Below are 20,825 nucleotides of genomic sequence, written 5' to 3'. Positions count from 1 at the left end.
ACACCATCAGATGAAAAATCAAGGGCTCTTTTCAGCCAAGATGTTATTAATCCACAAAATATATTAAACAATGCCATTAGAATTCTCGTGTCATACCTGCAGGGGTACTCCTGCAACAGAGTACTACAGAGTATTGTAACACTTCCCCAGGTTTCTCAGTGGCAGCGAAGATGAGCAATCCTTGAAATGGAAGTTAGTATTTCAACTTGAGCACTGACATTTTGCAGCTCCTACTACCAAGTGACACGTCACTTAGCCTACCACTACCAAGGCTGATATTTGCAAAGCCTGTAGTTTTAATCCCCTACGTTCTGATTTCCACATAGGAGTAACTAAGTATTCTAATACTAAATAACTAATAACTCTAATTTTCCCGGTGGAATAACATAACTGAGGACAAACAAAGATATCTTTCTAGACAACTCTGCCGGGTAAAATGGAATTGGTTCAGGAAAATCCTATTAAACAAGTGCAGTATCCATCCCACGGCTGACTACAAGCAATCATACACCGTATGTGGCAAGCACAAGTACTGCACAAAATACCCAGCTGAAGTATTTTTCCAAGATTAAAAGCAAAACTTGCTGTTTCTTTCCTCCTCAGTGCTATTTGTTGGTATTTCCATCCCATCCTTATGGAAAACCTTCATCTATGGGAAGAGCAGTAGATGTAGCACACGGAGATGAACACAAACTGAATCATACAGGACAAATATTCTTTAATGCAAATTTATTCATTAGCTTTAACAAGATTAATACATAAATCAATACTATGTCCAGCATAAGGTTCTATAACAAAATAGGCTATTTTGGAAATATTGATTTTTAGTGTGTACATTTTAAGGGCAGTTTTCATCCAAATTGGACAAATTTAAAAAAAATAAATAAATACAAGGCCAAAAATGCTTACTTGATGAAAGTCTTGCTAAGTAAGACTTCAGGCTCCACATTGCTTCAAAGCACTAATCAGTACAGGTGTCTGTGTACATTTTTAAGACATACAGATTGTTGTGCCCAAGCAGCATTCGTTTCTTCAACATCTCATTCCCGATTCGGTCCAAAGCATACTACATTTCCAATTTGGACCTCATTACTCATTACTCACAAAACCTAGCATCCATATTTCTATTCTGTCTTTTAAGATTGTCTTGCCTTCCAGTCATATACCTGCACATACAAATCCTAGGAACAGTATGTATACAAAATATGAAGGACCAGCCCCCTCCCAATACTACTTCTTTGGTTTGAGATCCAGGCTACAAAACCCGGTGGGACTACTTGTGAAGCAAACCACTGTTCTACTGAAGTAAGGCCACAGTGATCTTAAAAACGAAAACACCACTTAGACAAGAGGTAAGAAGCCCCCAGGTCAATTTCCCTGTGTACTCCTGTGGGGCAGCCCCGAGAAACCGCATTTCCACCTTGGTTTCCCTGCAGGACAGCTAGTCCATACATATGCTGGCATTTACATTTTCCTCCAAGTACAGTACAGAGACACCCAGGCTACCTTCGTTTACTTCAAGCAATATTAAAAATTGATCCAAATTTGTATTATATAAACAGGACAACAAATTTGGAAAATCAGACATTTTCTACTAGGAAATTCCTCACTGGTTCAACCCTACTCTTCTACCACACACTGTAAAGTTAATTCTTTGGGCATCTGTATTCTATAAATCTAGATAAGCTTGTTTTATTTTACTCCTGACTCAAGCTCTGCTGACAGCAAAGTTCCCTTTTACCTCAAGAATTTACATACAGGATTGAGTCACAAATTTTAAAGCTCTTCTAATTTACACATTTTACCTTTATTACATTAGAAGAAAATCCAAAAGCTTGGTCAAAATATAAACAATTATAAACTAGTGAAAATATCCCTGAGAACATTTCAGTGACATATCAGTAATGATTGGTTTTGGTCCATTAGAAGAGAAAATCCACTACTTTACAGTTCTAGAACTCCGAGGGCTACAAGTGGGTTTTATATTGGATTCCCATTCATTCCTTTTCATTCCCCTTGCAGAACACCGTGAGACAAAAGCCACTGGAGGTTCTTTCACCTTCCATTTAGGCAATTGTTACAAGTTTTGAGCTGGCCCAGATACAGCCCGACGTAACGCCTTGAACGGTAACGGAGTTTGCAGTCTTACATCCCAGGGTTGAGGTTTGGCAACACAGGTGACTGTGTTAAGGACGGTACCTAAAATAAAAACCTTAAAAGTGATGCCACCTAGAAGACGCGTCAGCAACACGTGAAAAATATCCTTCATGGTTTTGCATATTTCTTGTAACTTGGCAAAGGAACATTTCCCAAAGATATACATTTAGAGTCATACTGTCCTACCATAGGAAAACTCAGAACACTAGAAGGTTCAACTGTACTGAAAAAGTGCTTAGAATTGTTTTCACAAAAGTGCACAACTGGCTAGTGACTCTAAAAGCACTGTGTAAGTACACATGTAGGGTCAACTAACACCAGAACTTCTAAATCAGAGGGATGAATCATTCTCTGTTTCTCTTATGCTGCTTTAGAGGGCCACACAATCCAACATCTCACCAGTTTGTTCAAAACAAGTCAAAGCTCACATAAATGTAAAACAGATAAATGCAAGCAATCCATCTCTTCTGCCTGGAATACACATTATTTTCCAATACCTAACACTTGAATAGGGTTTCTGAATACAATAGCTTTTGAAATAAACTAAAGCTGCTTGTACTCTGAGGCGAAGGCCAAATTAGCCCAGACTTCGGCTTTTCTGTACCAGTACTCCTGACCTTAGTACTCTCTGCTACATCAAACCTTAGCAGATCTGTCATCCGCAACTAGAAGGAAAAAAAAAAAAAGCCATGCTTTATAATGTTACAATATATTAGTAGCTTCTGCTAAAATGAGGTTATGTTCTACTTTATGAAGTGCAACACTGTAATACAATATCTTGTACCTATAGTTACTCTAACTTTGAGGAAACATGCAAAAAAAACAAACAAACAAACAAACCTATACAGGTGTTTCTGTAGAGTTAAGCCACGAGAAATACGTTACTAGACATCTGTTCTGGGAAAGCATCAGAACAAATGGATCCGTTCAGGAAACCAAGAAGGACATTTTAAGCCTTTTGAGAAGGCAGAGGGGCAATATATGGAACAGGAGATGCTTACAGAAAGGGGAAGAACAGAACACAGACATGGTACATCAAGGTTTTCTAAGTAAAGCAACTAAAAAGTCTTTTTTGCTCAGTGAGCGTGGAATTCATGGAAAAGTACCTATGTTTAACTGCTAATTGGTATCACGAGGGGCAGGGCAGAAGAACAGACTCAGTGTTATCTCACAATCAAATAGTGCCTATGACATCCAGCTTTCCTTTGAAACACCAGATGTCAAGATGCAATGGAGTTCTCCCTGGCCAAAAATGAAGACACTTGCGTAGGCTCCTTTTAGACCAACGAGTTCTCTTGGGAAGGCTTCCTCGCATGTTTAAGTTATGCATTCAACTCTACAGAAACACCTTAGGCATGGTCAGAAAAGGCAATGTGTGCTTAACCATGATATTAATGTGGGAAGTTAGTACGAGAAGTGGATCCTTTCAGACAGTAGAGGTATTACCAGGCAGTGAACTATCAGAAACTGCTTCGGGATCAGGAGTGCAACAAGCAAGAAGTTGTTTTCCCAAGCTTTTCTGAGCAAATCTGAAGTACATTATGTGGCCCATCGCAACAAAAGACACAGAAATAAGCACCAATAAACCAAAAGCTTCTGGATTGGGGGCCAAGATGACCATGATGAAGTGCAGCAGATCAAGAAGATAATTCATGGAGTTTTGGACACCGTTTATAATGCCTCTTTCAGATTCTGCCACATTTTCTTGGAGCAACTGTGTGACAGTCAAATCAAAGGACCAAAGGCCTATGGAAGAAAAACACAGTTATCCATCTAGCAGAGCTTCTCAAGGTAAGCTTTCATTAATAATACAACCTAATTCATGCTTAGGAACAATCACTACTGCTAAAAATACACAAGTCAGGTCAGACTAACCTCCCTTTGGAGTAGAATGGATTTCACAGTGGCACGGCTATGAGCCATTTATTTTCCTTCAGTAACGCCTCCTGAACTAGTACTAACAGCTCGACACATCAACCTTCCTGTCACATCTTGCTTCATCACATCTATCAACAATGCTTTGCTCAGCAGTAATAGCTATTTTACAGGAAGTTTACCTTGCAAAACAATTCCTATACGTGACTCAAGTATTTTCCTCCTGCAAAACTAACCAAAAGCCACAGAAATTCTTACAGGGTTCTACAATACTAATACTAGATTACTCGTCAATTAATTTAATTTAAAAAAAAATTATTAATGTTATTTTTTTTTTTTTTTAAAGCTATCATTCAAATCAGAGCTTCCTCTTCTGAACTCTTTTGTTGATCAAAGTTTAAAGATTAGACCATTTATTCAGTGGACTAATTTGGTAAATCGTGAAAATTGAAGGTATTGGTTGCACAGATGTTTGGATCAGTTTCCTATCAACAAATAATTTCAATTGATTGGGAAGAAAAGATGATCTTCTAGAAGATGAGTTTTCAAAAATAAAAAGTCACCTCCAAGTGTGACATTTTTTCACATCAGAGCAGAATGATACACAAGAAGGTAGGCCTACAACCTCTGCACCAACAACACTAACAGAAGATAGTTTCATTTGCATGCTAAACATAATGAATTTGTCTTAGATTTGTAATGCAGAACTTCCACTGTAGCCTACAGTTCTAAACTCAGACTTGCATTCTGTTGACAGCTTTTGTAGGTTCCAAATTAAAAGCATTCAGTATGTCAGATGTCAACAGCGACGTAATACTCACCAACTCTAGCAGCAATTACTCCTGCAAACAGGAGACTAACAGAGATTAAAGGCACGGGCTCAGGACTCATCTCTGGGTCAGTGTTAGCAGGAGTAGCAGACCCGTTTAACAAGCTGGGCATTCCAGTTGCAGAAGCCACTTCAGGCTCACCTCCTGGAGATGCAATAGTAGGTAACGGCTCACTTTCAAACAGCCTGGCACTGATGTCAGCAAATGGGGAAACAGTCAAATCCAGGGGACTTCCAGGCATGAATACAGAGACGACACATAAAACCAGACAGGAAAACTGGGCAATTCCAGAAATAAGGCCTGTACGGATCAGGCCACATTTGCGACGAAGCCAGGTGAAAGCCACTGTTCCCATGATTCCAGTGATTGCTGAGGCACCCATCAGGAGGCTTAGCACAGAACCACTCAAACCCTGAGTGTATGCATAGCCTGTAGTAATGCAATCAAAGCCCAGAACAGTCATATACAGAAATGCAAGACCCATGCCCGCAAGAAACACAGGCTGGTTGTAGTATGCGACCCATCCATCACGAAATGTGATGAAAGGTTCAGCAATTCGGGCAGCACAGCTGACTTCCTTTTCCTGTTGGGGCTCAAAGCCAGTTACATCTTTCTCAGCAATTAACTGCACTCCTTCAGCAGGTTTCATGTCATTCTCTGCAAACAGAAATGGAACTGTTAGATACATTCCTGCCCAAAACTGCAGAGTATGAACTGCAAGACAAGTGTTTGCAGTAAGTTCACCGTTTCAGAGGTGCATCAGTTAGATTTGGTAATCAGTGTTCCCCTATTAGATGAGGGTCTTCAACCTGACCCATGTTATATGATGAAGCCAAGTTTATTCATCAGTTTACATTTCTGCTTCTTCAGTGCAACACTGCTAAGAACGAAGCACACTGAAGAATGCTTCAACTAACAAACTTGCTACCGAATGCTGTTTCCGTAAGGAATGGATTCACTTCATACATTTCAGCTAGCATTAGATGGTATTTTAATACAGTTCTGTAAACTTAAATGCACTAACCAGATAAAGCAGGAAATACTTAAACATCAGTGAATATCACGTTAAGGTAGCATAGCACTGAATGGCATAGCGAGAGAGTGTGGATTTGAACAGTTACACTTGTACTTTCGATACCTTTCTTTACATTCAGTTGTTTCAGTTCTGATTCTTCAACTTTTGAACACTTGAGAGCCAGAGTGGGAGTTTTCTGATAAACTTTCCATAGCAGCAGGTATTCCACGCACATCGACATCAGGTTCCAGCCAGAAATGAATCCACAGCCAATCATTGGGGAGCCAAATGTCATTATCTGACCAACTGCCATCGGGGCCAAGATATTGGTCAGCTGATCAATTCTTCGTATTGTGGCATTCATATCTGTCAGAACGATTGTATGAGATGCTGAACATTTATCACAAAATATTCACTGACATATTTGAGAATTACACATATACATACATCTAGCTAAAAAGCCTTGACTTGGTTTCAGTTGATTTCAGTGAGAATAGAAATTTGCTAAAGACTCCTTTCAAGTGTTCCAGCATCTGAATTAACACTGAGACCAATCGAGGTGTTCCTGAGCCAGACCTCTCCGCTTTCAGTTTTGCCCAAGTCCATGTTCAGGATTCTGGGTTTAGAGCGGAAGCATTTTCTTGCAGCTGAATGAGCGTTTCACAAGACCACCAGCTAGCCTTACATTCAAGTGACACTATGAAATCCCGAGTCTCTATAGCACGCAAACACAATATACACATCTCCAGAAACCACACACTGTAGAATTCATCCCTGAAAAAATAATTTGAGAAACTACAGTCTCCCTCCTTTTATTTCCAATAACTGGTGACTGCAGCACCCAACATGATAGCAGCAGACCTTTGAAATGACTTTCAATTTTCTTATCGAGTTACATTGCTAGATGGCAGCTGTACACTTATTAAGAACTTACTGAGCAAAGTCCTCCCTCCCTTCTGTTCCACATTTGGATGTCTGTGATCAAAACAAGTAGAGTGTTCTTAGCATGAATACATCTTACATTTGGCTGGGAAGGATGAGATATTTGCCCACAGATCAGCTTCAGCCATCACACCCTCTAAGTTGCTTCAGACTTCCAGTGAATGGTGCCACTGCTCTGCCCTTAAGAGCTGCTAAGGCTCTATGTTTTCTTGCACGCTAGGGCTTTGGGCTGCTTAGAAGTACATAAACTGATTTTAGAGTCCTACTATGAAAATAAAGCTTACGAAGGGAAGATAAAATTAACAATACAAAGCTGCTTTACTAAATCTGTCAAGAATTGTTCCTTGTCATTCAAATAAACCGCTAGGTTATTCAAGATTGAATTCTAAGTCCATTCAATACTAACAATTTCACTGATATTTAAGTAAGATGAACAAGTTAGAGTCTTGCAAACTATTTGACTTCAGAAGCTCCAATAACAAAGCTTTCTTTTATTTGGATAAAGTTAGTACTTCCAAACTCAGGAGAGCTACAAAGTAACCTGGGTGAATGAAAAAAATAATGAGGAAGAAGAAGAAGGGGCAGCCAAGGGGCAATTAATGCTTGCCTCTTTTACTGAATTTTTTAACTAGGACTGTTGTTTGAGGAAACCTAACAGTGCAGAGTTGAACAACAACACCTTCAAAGTCAACACTGGCACTTATTTATTTCAACAAAACGTAATTTGAAGATCCCTTATGATTCGAGATAAAACAACCCTATCCAGCCTGAGAGAAACTTGCTTTTAAACAGATTTGGTGAACCAAGGTGCTTAGTTTTTGCTTTCTTATATTGTTTTTTAAATTGAGTTGCAAGAGAATTTCCAGTAACATCCTGCCTGAATCTTCAGTACAGAATGTAGTGGTCATGAAACTGTCTGAAGCTGTGAAGTGACAGAGAGGCAGGAGTGCCTCCCATGCAGCAGTTCTCTGCAGGCGTGGCCTGTACCTTATCTCATGTGCAGGCATACAGGGTTTGGAGACGTCATTTGCTGAATAAGAATTAACACAGGAAGAAAGGTTAATGAGAACCAATGGAACTTCAAAGCTCCTAAGGACAGATCAGATTTTTCCGTTTGTGATTCACACACACACAGGAGGTTAACAGTACTGCTGCTCTGCAAAATGCATGAACTAGGAAGGCACTGCAAGATCAATATAAGACTTCAGTGGAGAACCTGTCTCCCTTTCATTTCAAAGCATACACTTCATGCACCTAAGGGCTGATCTCTCCTGGATGCTTTGGTAAGGTAAAATTCCTTCCTTAGAGATATAACAGAGATTTATTCTTTATGAGGAATTTAGGCAGCTTGCGACAAAATTAAAATCCAGAAGCTGAAATGTTGCCAAGCTCAAAGGCGTCCAAGCTCCAGAAGCATCTCAGACTTGGAACTTTCAGTTCCCTTGTTACCTCAAGGAGCTATAAATGCCTTAGCAGGTCAAGCTGCTCCATGCCTCGCTGGCACTTCAGTATCAGTTCCTCTCTCTGGGAAGGCTTTTGCCTCTGAATTGGAAAAATTCAGAGCACACCCAAGTTCACCACAAAAGGCTTATGTTATTCATCAGAGCAGCAGCACAGCATAATGAACATCAAACTGCAGCAGAATTTGCAGAGGAACTCTTTTGCTCCCCTAATACTGCCATACTACTGTGCAAGAAAGGGGGGAAAAAAGGAAAAATATTTACAATGCCAAAAAAAGGATGAAGTCCAGACTCCCAGTATCAGATATCAAAGGAATACTGAGTATTCAGATACAACTGAAGAAGTCTTCTTAGGGTGTTCAACACTGAGTGCTAGAGAAACATGAGTTTTCAGATGGAGCTGTATGCACAGTAACTCTTATCTGCAGCTTCCTGATCCGTGTATTTGACTGTTCTGGACTTCATTCCTATATCTTTCTCTTTGATCCCTATGTAAGGAACCCAGTTACACAACACAGTTTATTCCAGGGACCTAAAAATAAAGTATTGCAACACTTGGCTTTCAGTTCTGAAAGTTAAATAGCTTTCCTATTAAACACTGGATATTTGACTTAAGAGTGCGGTGCATGTTTATTTAGTCAACAACAAGAAAGATTTCCTCTGACAAAGCTGCAGTTGGACTAAAACAAGGACAAAAGAAGTTGCGGGCTTCCTAACTGTTGTAATCACAACAGCAACTTCTGCTCTCCGTAAAAATAGTTCAGAGCAGGGGGTGAAATAAAGGCTGCCCTTTTTTTACTTGCTGTTTTCTCATAGTAACCGGAACTCAAAGATGCTCTATCCTCCATAAAATTCGAGTCTGAAGTCAATCTTGGAAAGTAAGACAATTTAAAGTATTAGAAAGGCAATGCATTTCACCTGCCAGTTTGCTTCTGTCTTCCCCTGCAACCACAACAATCCAGTCCCTCTGAATTGTGATCGCTGTGGCAGTGCTGGCCAAATTAGCAATATTTGCTATCGTGATAACCAGGATATAGCACATCGTCTAGAGAAATGGGGGGGAAAAGTCAGAAGGTGAGAAAAGTGATAAAGGGATCTTCACTCCTAGCTTGTCAAACCAGAAAAGGCTTTTACATTTGAATCATATATTCCACTCTTACTGTTCTACTGTTAGGCTTCAGACATGATCAAGCCTGCATTATAGTTCTAAAAGAAAACAGTCATTTGTTTCCTTAACTAGCTGCAAATTTTACTTGTCACTTACAGCTCTCAGGAACAAAACAGACAGAGCAGAAAAATAAAAAGTCAGTCTTCCCATACACCAATAAAGCTCTTCATACATTATTTCCTTATTAACAAATTTGAGCACTCACAAGAAGCCATCCATGGTATAAGGTCAGAAGCTGTGTCTTAAATAAGAAGATAATCATCAGGATAATACCACACAGGATGACAGATGCATTCTGAACAACCAAGGATGTCTGGGCCACTGTTTTAAATCAAAACAGAGAATAACAATCATTAACATTAAAAAATTAAACTTAGAGAACTTCTAAGAAACATTTAAAGATTCTTTAGGCATTTCTAGCTTCCTATTCTGCTCACTCAAATATGAGATACAAATGTATTACATTCTTGATTTTGAATTTTCAATTGTTTTAGAAAATCAGCTTACGCCTGATGCAACTTCACAGCTAAAGCAGTATCCAATTAAGCCTTCCCAGCCAAAAAGAAAACAAAGCAAGAAACAACTATTTAGGTGCTGACACTATTTTAAGGGGATAAAAGGCTTAACTTAAGCTTCTATAGTTTACCTTCAGTGTAGCATGGAAGTGATTCTATCGTGTAAACCCTTGGCAAGTGCCAGCACGTATGAAGAACTTGCCATTGCACTCTAGTCTAGTTTAAAAACATACTTACACCTAAGTGAAAACATTGTGCATTTGCATTAAGTGGAAGATGTTTTTATCTAGATAGAAGGCACATAACACATGCCATGCTAGTACTAGACTGTAAAGCTGTAGTGTTTACTTTAACCCATGGCTTCTATCCCCTGTATTTCTGTAACTGTACATATTGTACAAGCTTCCCTAAATAGCAAATACCACAATCAAAACCACCCACCTCTTGTCTCTGAAACTTTTTATGGATTATTACCACTCTCAATCACTATCCCCAATAAGCTGAGCAAGCCCAGTTCTCATACTTAACTTCAGAAGTTAACTCTAACAGCTTTGCCTTTTGACACTAATTGAGCCTGTCCTTAAGTCAATAGCCTTCTTTGGACATCTAACCTTTGAGCCTCGAGTTCTTGTCCACCCAGTCTCCAATAATGGCTCCCAGGAGAAGAACTGATCCCGCCACAACCAGTCCATAGACTGCAGTCAGGAGCAAGCTGTTTCCATACAGTTCAACCAGGAACACAGACACAGCAAAATGCCACATACGATCTCCCTTTAAGAGTAACAGAAAGTACACACACAGCATTAATATTCGTACTTGTCAAGCACACCAGTTGAATATTTTATTAATGCCCTGAAAAACACCCGTACAAAAAGTATCCGGTACCTTACTCACACAGGGATGGGCTTTTTTGATAAATGCATCTGTTATCATCGATTTTATCCCAGCATCAGTAAGATCATCTGTCCTAATCACATGCAGCACAAGCTCAAATTTCTATATATTTGGAATTCTTGATAATACACAACTATGTCTGCTACCTGCCACACCTAACTAGACACAAAACTTGCACAAAGCCTCCAGCAGAGCTCACATCACCAACAGATTCAATGGTTATCAACACAAGGTAATACTTGATAATACTCATTCAATGCTTTCTTAAACAACAACAGAAAGTCAAGTCAAAGCAGGTCACAAATTAAGGGTTCAGTGTTGTCCTCAACATCCCTAAAAGTTAACTTCAGTTTTTCAGGCCATGGCCAACACTGCCGTATTACTAAGAAATCAAATACCAGAGCTTGTTTGGCCTACTGCAGTACTTTTGCTTATCTAAAAGAAGCAATGCTATGCGAAATAGCAAATAATATAAATTTGTAAGAACCTCGAGTAGTGTCATAGAATCATTTAGGTCAGAGAAGACCTCTAAGATCATCAAGTCCAATTGTCCACCCACCACCAATATTTCCCCACCAAACCACGTCCCTTCGTATAACATCTAAATGTTTCTTAAACACCTGCAGAGACGGTGACTCCATTACCTCCCCAGACAGCCTATTCCAGTGCCTGACCTCTCTTTTAAAGAAGCAGTTTTTCCTAAAACCCAACCCAAACCTCCCTTGCACAACCTGAGACTATTCCCTGCCGTCTTATCGCTGCTACCTGGGAGCAGAGGCCAACCCCCACCTCACCACAACTTCCTTCCAGGTTGCTGCAGATGGCAATAAGGTCTCCCCTGAGCCTCCTCTTTCCAGACTAAAAAGCTAAAAGGTTATTCTAAAGGGTTGGCGAAGAAGATGCAATAGAAAACCGCCTACAAAGCAGAAGTCTGACACATCTAACTATCAAGTAATGCAGCAATAAAGAGATATAAGATATGTGCTATTTGAAGGGTCAAAATAATTGCAGATAGTTTGATTAAAGTCTTCAGTGTAGCACAGAGACATGCAAATACTTTGGCTTGTAATGTTAATGAAGTGATCTGAAACAGGTTTCTTCAAACTGTGTAAACACATTTCTTTAGCCATAGGCAGAAAAAGAACTGTACCCCAATTACACGAGAACCAAATTTCATGCAGTTTTGATTAGCATGATTACCTCTTCCTTAAGCTGGAAGAAAGAGTCAAAATAACACGTTTACATTCAAATTTCATAACAGAAGTTGCTGTTTTTTTCTTTACTCAGAAATGTTCCTGTTGATGAATTTTGAAGAGAAAGTAACTTAACAAGCACTGAAGTGCATGAAAGGAAGCAGCCATTGCCCTCAGAAGGAGAAATCCAATTTCATGCCATATTCGTAGGAAGATTGCCCCGATCCCATTGACATCATGGTTCTGCACCACAACTCATTTACAGTCTATGAACTCTCTCCATGCCTAACCAACACTTACCCAGAGCAATGTGGCCAGGCCAGCCACAGTGCAAACTTCTGATATCCCTACTATCCCTACTTGGGAACACAAGTTTTCTTCAGGAACTAAAAGGGTTAGAGAGCAAGCAAGATAAGTCAGCATTGCGGAAGAATAGTATTAGCAAGTTACAGCGATTTTAAGCTGGGCTGCAATTGCAAGCTAAAACTTAATTTCAACAGTAAGTACTGCCTTCAGAAACTATTAAAACCTTAAATAAATCCTACTTCCCATAATGTGAATATTTCAACTCTAATATAACTATGGCTGTTCAGCTTCACCAGCCTCTCAAAGACATGTCTTGCTCTTCTGTTGTTAGAATTCTGTTATCCAGCCAGACGGAATGTCTGCAACACTCCCAGACCTGAAGACAAGCAGCAGCAGGCGCCTGCCTGCTGACAAGGCTCCTGAGGCCAGTAGAGCCATGGACTGTGCTGAGGAGTCACCACAAAACTCTTGACAAGCACGAGGCCCAGCATCACCCAGCAGAGACAGTTTGATTCTGCTCCTTTAGTCCTGAGCAACAGACAGGAATGAGTTAAGTACCTAAAGGCAGCAGCAGGAGGTCTCAGACACCAGTTCAGCAAAGCCAAGCACACATTCAAACGTTTTACTTACAAGAGCCAAAAAGATATGCAATGGTTTGCTCAAATTTGAAGAGGTGACATTTAATCATTTACAGCTTCTCTGTATTTGGGAATGGCTTATTAACAAGGAAACCAAATAAGCTCTCTCAATCACAGCAAAACAACATTTCCACTTGGGGACATAGTTTAGAACAAAGATACACAGTAGTTTAAGTTCTGAAGAGAAAGGTGCTTACTTGCTCTACAAGCCATGTTTTTGTTGTTTAGGCTGATTTGGGTCTCTCTCTCTCTCTTCCCCCCCCCCCCCCCCCCCCCTCGTGGTTGTGGTGTTTAAGTAAAGGTTTTCAGCACAAAGGAAAATACACAGGAATGAGGAATATACTGTTAACACTGCTAACCAGCTGAACAGCCACCCTGCTGCCCACATCTGTCAGGACACATACCACTGCTTCCCAGCTCCCCTCTGTCACATCTCTTGCACACTGGGAGTAGCCTCACTGCCCAGCTCGAGCAGGCTCCCAGCAGGCTTCCAGCACTTCCAGCTAAGCAACTTGCTGGTATTACCAACAAGCTGATGCAGATAACAGCCCTGGACTCTACAGAAGAGCAAACCAATCAAACACCGTCACACTGCTTCTTCAATAGCATTAATAATTGCTAAGATACTGTCCTTATTTTAAAAAGCATCCAATTCTGCTCCGAGCAGAAAAATCCTCCCATTAACAGAAGTACCATCATGATCTGTCGAGCTAGTGGAAGCATGGTGCTGCCAACGGGGCACACAGTAGTACAGCTATGCAGCAGAGAGCATATCACCATCCAGCCCTCAGCCAGGGCTAGAAAGAGAGCAGGAAATGATAGGGGAAATCGCCCACTTCTTGAATCAATCCAACTGAAGCAGACTTAGGATTATACTACAAGGTTATGTGGATTCTTGATTTTATTATATAGAATCAGATTCTCTATTTTTTATTTGTAGTTTAAGATTATTGAACTGTAACCTCAAGTTAGTAAGAACTGGCACAGTAAGCTGCTGTAGTACACAAAGAAAGCATTTCAGCAGGTGAGCGTTTTGACAGAGCAAACTGGCACTCCACAGGTTTGCTACTTAAACAAAGTGTTTCCTATCAATAAGTGCAGGCAGTAGGAGCCCTCTGAGTCCAAGTGCAGCGGGCTGCCATTCGCATCCAACACTGGACCATACCTCATGCCTCAGACTCTGAACTTACACCACAAGGAACGTGGCTGGTTCTGCAGTTATTTAAAGCATAAAAGAAAGAAGAATTCTGCAGATACCGCTTCGGGCCCTCATAAAACTGTGAGTACTGCTCTTACGCGCTACTAGAAGCAGAGCATACAGCTACGTATCTTATAAGGACTACAAAAGCTTGCGACGACAAAGTGCAGTAGCAAATCCTCTGTCTCGGAGGCGTAGAGCTGTTCCGCGACCCTTTCTCGCTAAGTGCCGAAAACGCGCAGGTAAGTCAGAGCCGGATCAGCAGCACCCCACCTCCGGCAGGCCGGCGTCCCACTTACCCAAGTGGACAGCGCATGTCCAAGGTAAAGCAGAAATTTGGCAGACGTGAAATAGCCAACCAAGGCTCCTAAACGAGAAAGAGACAGAGGCTGAGGCCGGCCGGCAGCGGCTCCCCGCCCTCGCCGCTCGGGACCCGCCGCTCCTCGCCCGCCCTCAGCCCCTCCGCGCCCGGCAGCCGAGCGGGGCCGCCGCCGCGCACTGACCGCAGCGCCGCTGCTCGCCTGCCGGCCCGGCTTCCCGCGCCATGCCGGCCCGCTCCGCCGGGGCGCGACGCCGGGAGGAAAAAAGGGGGGACGCGCGGCTTTTCTCCGTGTTGCCTTCCCCGACTTAGCTAGCACTGTAGCTGAAGTCGGAAAGCGCTAGCCTTATGCGCCGCCGCCGGCGGGACCCTGCGGCGCGGAGAAGCCCAGCGCCGGCCCGGGGGGCTCGACGCGGCTCTGCCGGAAGCGCAAAGGCTGGGGGCTCGGAGCCGCGCCGCGCTTTGTAGGCGGCGGCGGCGAGCACCGCCCCGTTCCGCACCGCCCCGCTCCGCACAGCACCGCCCCGGGGCGGCCCCGCTAACTGCTCCTCTGCGGGCCGGGCAGCCGCAGCAGCCGTGGCTCGCGGCGTTGTCGCTTGGTTCGCTCCTTCTTTGTCCCCTTTTCCTGACATCTTTCAAAACGGCAGATTATCAAACATTCGAACGCTTCACGAAGCTGAAGTTGTAAGAGAAGCACCGAATATCACAAGGCTACGCCTGTAAATGACAGCGCTCCCAATTGTTTGCTTTCAAAAGGCAAAATAAACTAACAAAGTCTATTTCACTGAAAGAAGCTGCTTTTCTAATGAGGATGGTGAATCCGTTCGTTTGACGCTAGCTTAGATCAAGTAGCCTATTTCCTACCATGAGATCCCTCTCCTCTCCTCTCCTCTCCTCTCCTCTCCTCTCCTCTCCTCTCCTCTCCTCTCCTCTCCTCTCCTCTCCTCTCCTCTCCTCCCTCCACCAGCAAAAATAGCATCTTCATAGACTTAGAAAATAGTCACAAATAGTCAGAACATGAGGATCCTCAGAAAATATTTGAGTATCTGTTCTGTCCTGAAAACTTTGTGACTGCTCCTGCTTGCCAGGGCTGAAATATGTTTTTCACTGTGTAGTACTGCAAAGTTCCTTCCTCCATGTGTAAAATCTTTTCTCTCCTTTTCCCCTCCTATATAGGCCGCCAAATGCCTTACATAATACCAATAGTCTGTTCTGGTTTTGCCACTCTTGTGACCATGTTCAAAGTATTCGTTGTATTAATTAGATGACTTTCTATGCATGAATCACAGTTTATCCTTTGCATAAAGGGGAATTATCTTGGTAAAAAATAACACAAATAAAAACTCATATAAACAGAGGAAGCCTGAAATTACTACTTTCATGGGACTGGCCATCCTAGACAAGTTAAGTGCTTCTTCCCATGGAGTTCTCCTTAGAAAAAGCACAACACCTTTTCTCACATCGGCTTAAAAAACGTTCCTGATTTCTTGTCTCATGTAGTCATAGTGCTTAAACTGTATTCTCCTTTACTAGCAGATTAAAAAATTCCTAGAACCTCTCCTAAGATTTTCCTAAAAGTTCACATATTAATCTCCCGTACTAGATAAGAGAATATCAAAATCACCCGATACTGAGCTAGTGTCACATCCAGTTCTCAACTGCTGTCCTTGCACCTTTGCCAGCAGTTCAGGTGTGTCTGCAAGGAGAGGCACTGAATGAGCTCTGCATTCTGGCATCTAAGTGCCTTGTGCCTCGAGCAGTGAGCTCTGTGGCAGCACTGAGAGATGCCTGTGTGATCCCCACGCAGGGCAACGCAGCTGACTGCACCTTTTCTATCCCTGTACCCGGTGGCGTTTCTGGTTGCTGATACAATTCAGAAACTGAATGAGATGGATCTGGGCTCTTACCTCGCCTGCCTGCTGCTGTACCTAACACAGCGGCAGCAGAACTGGATTCTGAAGAGATTTACCCTCTGTACAGTAACAACAGAATGCAGACCAGAAAACCACTGCTGGTTATACCTTTCTTAGCTCCTAGAGAACAACTGGAATGAATTCAAATTCAAATAAGCATTTCTGGTTGAATGCTCACTGTACTTTACACACGTCCATTAGAATCTGTAGCTGCAATCACAGTTCTGAGTTTGCCCCTACTTTGCTACATGATCTTTCCCAGGTGCTCATTACACTGTCTGTGCCCAGGTTTTTTTTCCATAAGATGGGGAATCACACAACATTCCTTACAATGCTGACCTCAGACATGAGCTTAAGCCCTTTGATTTTTACATCTAAAAAGTTGCTAAATCCCAAAGATTCTAATATTTGGACTTACATCTCCAGTAACTCCAAATGTTATTACATTTCTTTGATGAATATTTTCAAAAGAATCTGTGACTATTTAAGGAGGCAGGTCTTGCTACTGGAGGACTGGCTCTCAGGAGTTCTGCACCACAGCATTTACGGATTTCAGATGCATTTAGGGAGGTGTTTTGTAGCTGGAAGCCGTGCAAGAGGAGTTACCTGTTTTACTTGGTATAGTCCAGACTCAGCAATCTTACAGCAGTAATTTACATAATTGGAAAGCAGTGGATTTGAGCCCAGGCCTGACTAATTGTCACTGACAGAGGGCAATGGGAGACACAAAAAAAGTGAGATTTGGAGACATAAGGCCTTTCCTTTGTGCTGACTTTAGATGCAGAAAGTCTGCAAATAAGAGTTTCTCAGTTTCCAGAGGTTATAAACAGTTCAAATTTTCCTTTACAACAAGGGCAACCAGTATGTGTAAAACCATGGATTATGTTTGCACGGGTTGACCAAAACTATAGGATAACCTTGCTATGCAGATAATGCTGGCTTTCCACCATTCACTGGAATGTACATGTTTGTGGGCAACCCAGTAGCCTCTTCTATTGCAAGGCCAACCCCAGCCTGCTTATTAACTTACCTACATCTCTGCTTTTCCCTAGGAAGATGTAATTACTTATTTCATGACTGCCTTTTCCAGATTATTAGACAGCCCAAAAATGATTTATCTTTGATTTGTTTGTTCTTCAAGTGAGGAAAACCCTTTCAGAATTTCTATTAGTGTGATTGTAGCTATTACAAAGGCATTTAATTCTTAATAGAAATCTCTCACTTCTTTACAACCTCCCTTTGGAGATGCGCATGAACCAACAAAACCTGTGTTGATGTTATAGCCTTCCCAGTCAAGTTTCTTCAGGGGATAAAAAGATCTTTAATTCCTTTCGCTTTCTTCAGAATATGATAGATGTTGTCTCTCTAGTTACAAAGAACAAAGAAATGTAACTACTGGAACAGGTAACATTTTTAAGCTTCAGATTAAATCTACCAAGATTTTAATTCACAGAATGGCCCGGGTTGGAAGGGACCTCAAGGATCATTTATCTCCAACCCCCCTGCCACATGCAGGGCCACCAACCTCCCCATTCAATACTAGACCAGGCTGCCCAGGGCCCCATCCAACCTGGCCTTGAACAGCTCCAGGGATGGGGCATCCACAGCCTCTCTGGGCAGCCTGTTCCAGTACCTCACCATCTCTCTGTCAAGAACTTCCCCCTGACATCCAACCTAAATCTTCCCTCCCTAATTCAGAAGACACAAATATTCTTCAAAATGTTTCTAATGGGACATCTGCCCATAAGTAAGAAAGTCATCTTACATTTAACCTGCTTGGCAGAAAGGACAACTCAGCTACAAGACGTCAGCAAACAGAAAAGGTTTCAGCAGCAGCTAAGCGCATGACAATGATGCAAAGAATATTCAAAGATACACTTCCAGGAAAGACACGTCTTGAAAAATAAGAAATAATATGTTTGGCATTAAACCACTGCCCACATCAGTGGCAGCTGGTTTCTGTTCTTGCAATAGAACTTCCAAATCCAGAGCAACAGCAATTTTACAAAATACTTCCAACAAATGTCATCTTGGATTCAACCAAAGAGGTGTGAATAATAGTGAAAGAACTCATGTAAGCTCAGATATTACACTCAGCTGAGAGGTTTCATGATGTTTAATTATTGTGATGCTACCATTCTTCATAAAGTCTCCCCTCTTAGTGTGCAAAGTGGTTTTTTACTCATTCGTTTACACAAGAAGGTTTTTTAGAGGGTGAAGCACAGAACCCTTGACCAAGCTGGTCCCTGCTGTGACTCAGGAGTGGAGCACGGTGGCTCTCTTGCTTACAAGCCCATCCATCCAGCTCTCAGAACTAACATCTCTGTACCAGCTGACACTCAGAGTCCAGAGCTCGCACAACATTTGCACAGAGAACCAGGTGGGGATGAGCTGGAGAAAAATCTCTTAAGTTTCTTAGGTTTTATGCTCCCATTCAGAGAGAGAGCTTTTGGCTCCAAAACCATTATCTTCACTGATATTTAGGTAACCTGAATATCTACACATACCTACATTAAGGAAACTTCTAATTCCTCCCACCTTTCTCTAAGACTCATGGTGTTATGTGTCTACTGGTACCTCACTACCAGTGATGGATGCCTGTGACAAACCCTTGTCAGGGAACCTTTTAGAGGCTCTAGCAAACTCAGAATGTAGCAGTGTATTTGGGGGGGTTATGATTGATGTAGCTTGTATAAAATTCCCAACCAGAAGACTGAACCAGCTCTCTGATCACATGCTAAATCCAAGACATTTGTAATGGAAGTGAGACATCTGCAATGGAAGTGATTGCCTAGCTAGCGAACAAAACACTTGTTTAAAATGTAACAACGTATTTCAGAGACTCCTTTTGTCAGATCATTTTCAGTCATAAGGAAACACTGTACCCAAAACACAAATAATGACTGCATCTTTGACCAGCTGAGAAAAAAAAAAGAAGTCAAAATAAAAAAAAGCACCTGATCTACTAATAACGAGTGCATGTTTCACACTGAAATGATAGCAGTGAGATTTCTGCAGACTCCTTCTAACGTACTGAGCATTAATTCTCGAGAGTGCAAAATTATTGACTTGAATTTGAACACTTTGTACTGAGCAGCAGTCTGAAACGACTCTCTCGAGTGACATAACAGCCTATTTGCAAGCCAGGTTCATTTGGTTTAGTTTTCTTCATTATACCTTGCTGCAATCTGTCACCTCCAGGGTGTCACTGTTCTGTTACTGAACAATACAGTGATGTGAAAGAAACAGCATTTGGTTTCCTGTCCATATTTCAGTAGGCAATATGAAAACATTTAGACTTGTTATTTTCCCTACAGCCTTCTAACACCTATGAGTTTCGGTTTTAGCTTTTAGCTCAGGAATTTTGACACATGCAATTAAATCAAATGTGAAAGTAAGTCAGGAAGTATTGGCATCTCTTCAAAACACCCTGCTGTAAGTAGAAGGTATTCTTCTCTTGTGCAACTCCCATGGAAGATCACACTTCACATCCTTAAGATAGTCAGATTTTTGACATCCTTGTTCACCTCTCTGTAATACTATATTCTGATTCTGTGCCAAGAAAAATACCCGCATTTTTAAATTCTGGCCTGTATTTAATGTCCACTGGCTTCAAGAAAACAAAAAAAATCCTAGATTTAAGACAATGTTGAAAGACTTTTCAGAACAGAAGTGAACTGGAGAATAAAAGCTTCTTATGACCTGCATTAGTTGGAACTGAACTGTCGGTGGTATGAGTGATCCCAAGCAGAAAAAAGGAAATCCTTCAGAAGAGCTGCTTCTGTGACACCCACGTGCACTATCAATTTCAGTTTCTGGGTGTGCTGCCCATCCTTGCATAAACATATACAGTCTTTGAAGCTGATACTCACTTATATCTAAATTAGCCATAGTTTTAAACTAATTTTTTGGAAGGCAAAGCATAAAGTACGAGCAACACTTTGAATTCAATGAGAAAATAGGATTATGCCTGGAAATGAAATAATCTGCTCTGCAATTATAAAACTACCATCAACCTCAAAAGCAATCAGTTTTGTCAGCACCACTGTTGCAGGTGGACAAAGATGAGTGAGGCCCATATGGAGTATCCTACGTGAACAGGACTGCAGTGGGACACAATATTAGCCAAATGTATCTTCAGCAAACACTGCACAGAAGATTCTAGTGTGCATTTATAGGTATGAGAGAAAGACTTGTACTAGCACCTGAGTGTACTTGATGTTAGACCATGATTAACTAAGCTGCTGTATCTTATTAGGAATTAATAAGTCAGTCTTTTCCCACTTGGCAATATAATCCCTTGGAGCTAGTGCTACATTGATTATCATAATAACCCACCTATTAATGAACTATCATTCTACAATTACTTAGCTTTCAACTCTAACAAATTTGAGCCGTAGCT

At 41.5% G+C, this 20,825-nt stretch overlaps 1 protein-coding gene across 1 annotated transcript; it reads right to left on the bottom strand.

The window, feature by feature from the left end:
- Positions 1 to 712: 712 nt before the first annotated feature.
- SLC40A1 (solute carrier family 40 member 1) lies at positions 713 to 14,943 on the bottom strand. Its single transcript, XM_052676471.1, has 8 exons — positions 14,695 to 14,943; positions 14,491 to 14,558; positions 10,574 to 10,733; positions 9,653 to 9,768; positions 9,198 to 9,324; positions 6,001 to 6,243; positions 4,854 to 5,519; positions 713 to 3,903 (listed from the first exon to the last, which is right to left on the bottom strand). Exons 1-8 carry the CDS (start codon positions 14,735 to 14,737, stop codon positions 3,584 to 3,586), a joined length of 1,743 nt encoding a protein of 580 aa, XP_052532431.1. The 5' UTR covers positions 14,738 to 14,943; the 3' UTR covers positions 713 to 3,583.
- Positions 14,944 to 20,825: the final 5,882 nt, after the last annotated feature.

This window comes from Tympanuchus pallidicinctus, unplaced genomic scaffold (assembly GCF_026119805.1).
Source record: "Tympanuchus pallidicinctus isolate F22 unplaced genomic scaffold, pur_lepc_1.0 scaffold15, whole genome shotgun sequence".
NCBI classification, from domain to species: domain Eukaryota; kingdom Metazoa; phylum Chordata; class Aves; order Galliformes; family Phasianidae; genus Tympanuchus; species Tympanuchus pallidicinctus.
This window is presented reverse-complemented; position numbering and strand designations above follow the sequence as displayed.

Coding starts and splice junctions, on each gene's coding strand:
- SLC40A1 (XM_052676471.1), bottom strand. CDS start 14,737: ATGGCGCGGGAAGCCGGGCCGGCAGGCGAGCAGCGGCGCTGCG. Junction 9,769..10,573: donor CAAGAACTCGAGGCTCAAAG/GTTAGATGTCCA, acceptor GATTTAAAACAG/TGGCCCAGACATCCTTGGTT. Junction 6,244..9,197: donor AGACAGAAGCAAACTGGCAG/GTGAAATGCATT, acceptor TCGTTCTGACAG/ATATGAATGCCACAATACGA.